This window comes from Erigeron canadensis, chromosome 2, assembly GCF_010389155.1.
Source record: "Erigeron canadensis isolate Cc75 chromosome 2, C_canadensis_v1, whole genome shotgun sequence".
NCBI classification, from domain to species: Eukaryota; Viridiplantae; Streptophyta; class Magnoliopsida; order Asterales; family Asteraceae; genus Erigeron; species Erigeron canadensis.
In genome coordinates, this window is record NC_057762.1 from 1,199,463 (window position 1) to 1,202,091 (window position 2,629).

General features: G+C 40.1%; 1 protein-coding gene across 1 annotated transcript; it reads left to right on the forward strand.

Annotated features, from left to right (window-relative positions):
- Window positions 1–231: 231 nt before the first annotated feature.
- On the forward strand, window positions 232–1,945 carry LOC122590189 (protein ASPARTIC PROTEASE IN GUARD CELL 2). The gene has a single exon (XM_043762521.1). It carries the CDS (start codon window positions 245–247, stop codon window positions 1,721–1,723), a length of 1,479 nt encoding a protein of 492 aa, XP_043618456.1. The 5' UTR covers window positions 232–244; the 3' UTR covers window positions 1,724–1,945.
- Window positions 1,946–2,629: the final 684 nt, after the last annotated feature.

Here is a 2,629-nt window from a genome sequence, read left to right on the forward strand (position 1 = left end):
CTACTTATATGGTAGAAAAACCTCTTAGAACGTTTGCATGCATGAGATGAGGTTCAAACCAATGATCTCTGTTTCTAAAGATGAAGATGTTTATCACTGTTCCAACCATCTCCATATAAGTTAATAATCATAATATAATTAAAATAAAACAGGAGATGTTTAAGATATTAGCGAAGTTCTCTTTATATATACCATTATAAGAGATCCATACCTCGAAGAAGAGCTATAGAACCAAAAAGGCATAATGATGACAGCCGCCATACTAACTACGGTGGTGGAGGTTGCACTCATACTATTCTTTCTACCACTCGCCGTCGCAGCATCATATCCATCTCACCAATTCCTTGATGTCCAAGAAATCATGCATGCTACCAAATCACCTTCTTCTCACGTGCCCCAAACAAAGCTATTCGACCACCATGAAATATTGGAATCAAATGAGTCTAATGATGGCAAGAAATGGAAACTCAACCTTGTACACCGTGACAAGCTATTAGAGCATCATGGCGATCATCGGTGGAGAGTGGAAGCCCGGTTAAAAAGGGACGTGAAAAGGGTGGCAATTTTGAATACTAGAATAGGAAATAATCATACGACGGGTGGTGGTAGTCGTGGAGATAGGTTTGAGGTGGAAGATTTTGGGTCGGAAGTGATTTCAGGTATGCAACAAGGGAGCGGTGAGTATTTTGTGAGGATTGGAGTTGGTACTCCATCGCAGAGTCAATACATGGTAGTTGACTCTGGAAGCGACGTCGTGTGGGTACAATGCTTGCCATGCAAGCAGTGTTACCAACAGTCGGATCCACTTTTTGACCCGGCCAAGTCAGCTACTTTTGAGGCCGTGTCTTGTGGATCCACTGTGTGTGACCATGCAGAAACTACTGCTGGTTGTCGTGGCCATGGTGGTGGTCGATGGTGTCGCTATGAGGTTTCGTATGGTGATGGATCCTTTACTAGAGGAACTTTGGCCCTCGAGACACTTACTTTAGGTAATACCTTCATTAGAAATGTTGCCATAGGATGTGGTCATAGAAACCAAGGGTTATTTATTGGAGCCGCTGGTTTACTTGGTATTGGTGCGGGCTCGATATCTCTAGTGAGTCAACTTGGTGGTGAAGTTGGCGGCGCCTTTAGCTATTGTCTTGTTAGTCGTGGAACTGATTCTCTGGGATCATTAGAATTTGGAAGAGAGTCTCTTCCATCAGATAGTGCAGTTTGGGTTCCGTTATTACGGAATCCGAGAGCCCCAAGTTTTTATTATGTGGGGCTCTCGGGTCTCGGTGTGGGAGGGGTTCAGGTGTCAATACCAGAACCCATTTTCAAGTTAAGTGATATGGGTCATGGAGGAGTTGTGATGGACACCGGGACCGCTGTCACACGACTCCCAAACGAAGCTTATACAAGTTTTCGAGACGCTTTCATCGCTCAAACCACCAACCTACCACGAGCTAGACCAAATACCATCTTTGATACATGCTACAATCTCAATGGGTTTGTAACGGTTCGAGTCCCAACCGTTTCCTTCTACTTTTCTGGCGGACCCATATTAACTCTTCCAGCTGGCAACTTTCTAATTCCAGTGGATGATGTAGGAACATTTTGTTTCGCCTTTGCCCCAACTTCATCGGGCCTTTCCATTATTGGAAACATTCAACAAGAAGGAATCCAAATCTCTTTTGATTCCGTAAACGGACGTATGGGATTTGGCCCCAATATTTGTTGATCGATCGATCACTTGGAAAAATATACCCCCGGCCCGGACAACTGTACTATGTCTTAGAAGCCTATATGTCACGACGACAATTACCTTGTCGCGTTAGCTAGCTATTAGTACCATCGCATATATATGTGATCATATATAATTAGGTCCAATGTACAAATTAAATAGTTCAGGCTTTGTTTGTGTTGTCTGCATCGATCCCGGTATATTTGTGTTCCTATAATTAACGAGTCGCTAAGTTTTGAACATGTTAATAATGATCTCAGCAATCATAATATGTATATATTAAGAACCAGTTTTTGTGTAAGAATTTTACGAGTTTTCATGGATGTCGTCATGCTACGTCTTCTATAGTTCTATGTATATTTGTCATGTATTTAGAGTTAATTGTTAGAGATCATATTAGGAGCTTTATGAGTTTCATGGAGTACGTATTGTTGATCATCTTGAATAAATAGCTCATATGATTTCTGTTTATAATTAGGTACACTGATCAAACATGAAAACAAATATGTTGTCGGATATAGATTTGCATATATTATTCAACCAGCCAAGGTTTTTAGTTCTCACAGCCAAAAAGCGTTACAAGATCGTTAGTTTGAACAGAAAAATTACTCTACGGGGCTAAAGGATTCCTGAACATTTTTTTTTAAATTTGCATATACCTTTAATTAATCTTTAGCAATATTAGGTAGACGAACCCCTTTAAAATTAATCTTTAAAATTAACACTTTAGCGACGTCATGACAACATCACCAGCGACGACATTCGTCGCAAGTCGATAGACGACAAAAAATCAAATTTTTGACTAAAAAAGTCGAACTTCGTATTGTTAGAATGTATGAACAAATATCACATAAATATTCATATAAGCGCAACGGAAGAATCAAATATGCAATCATATTAATT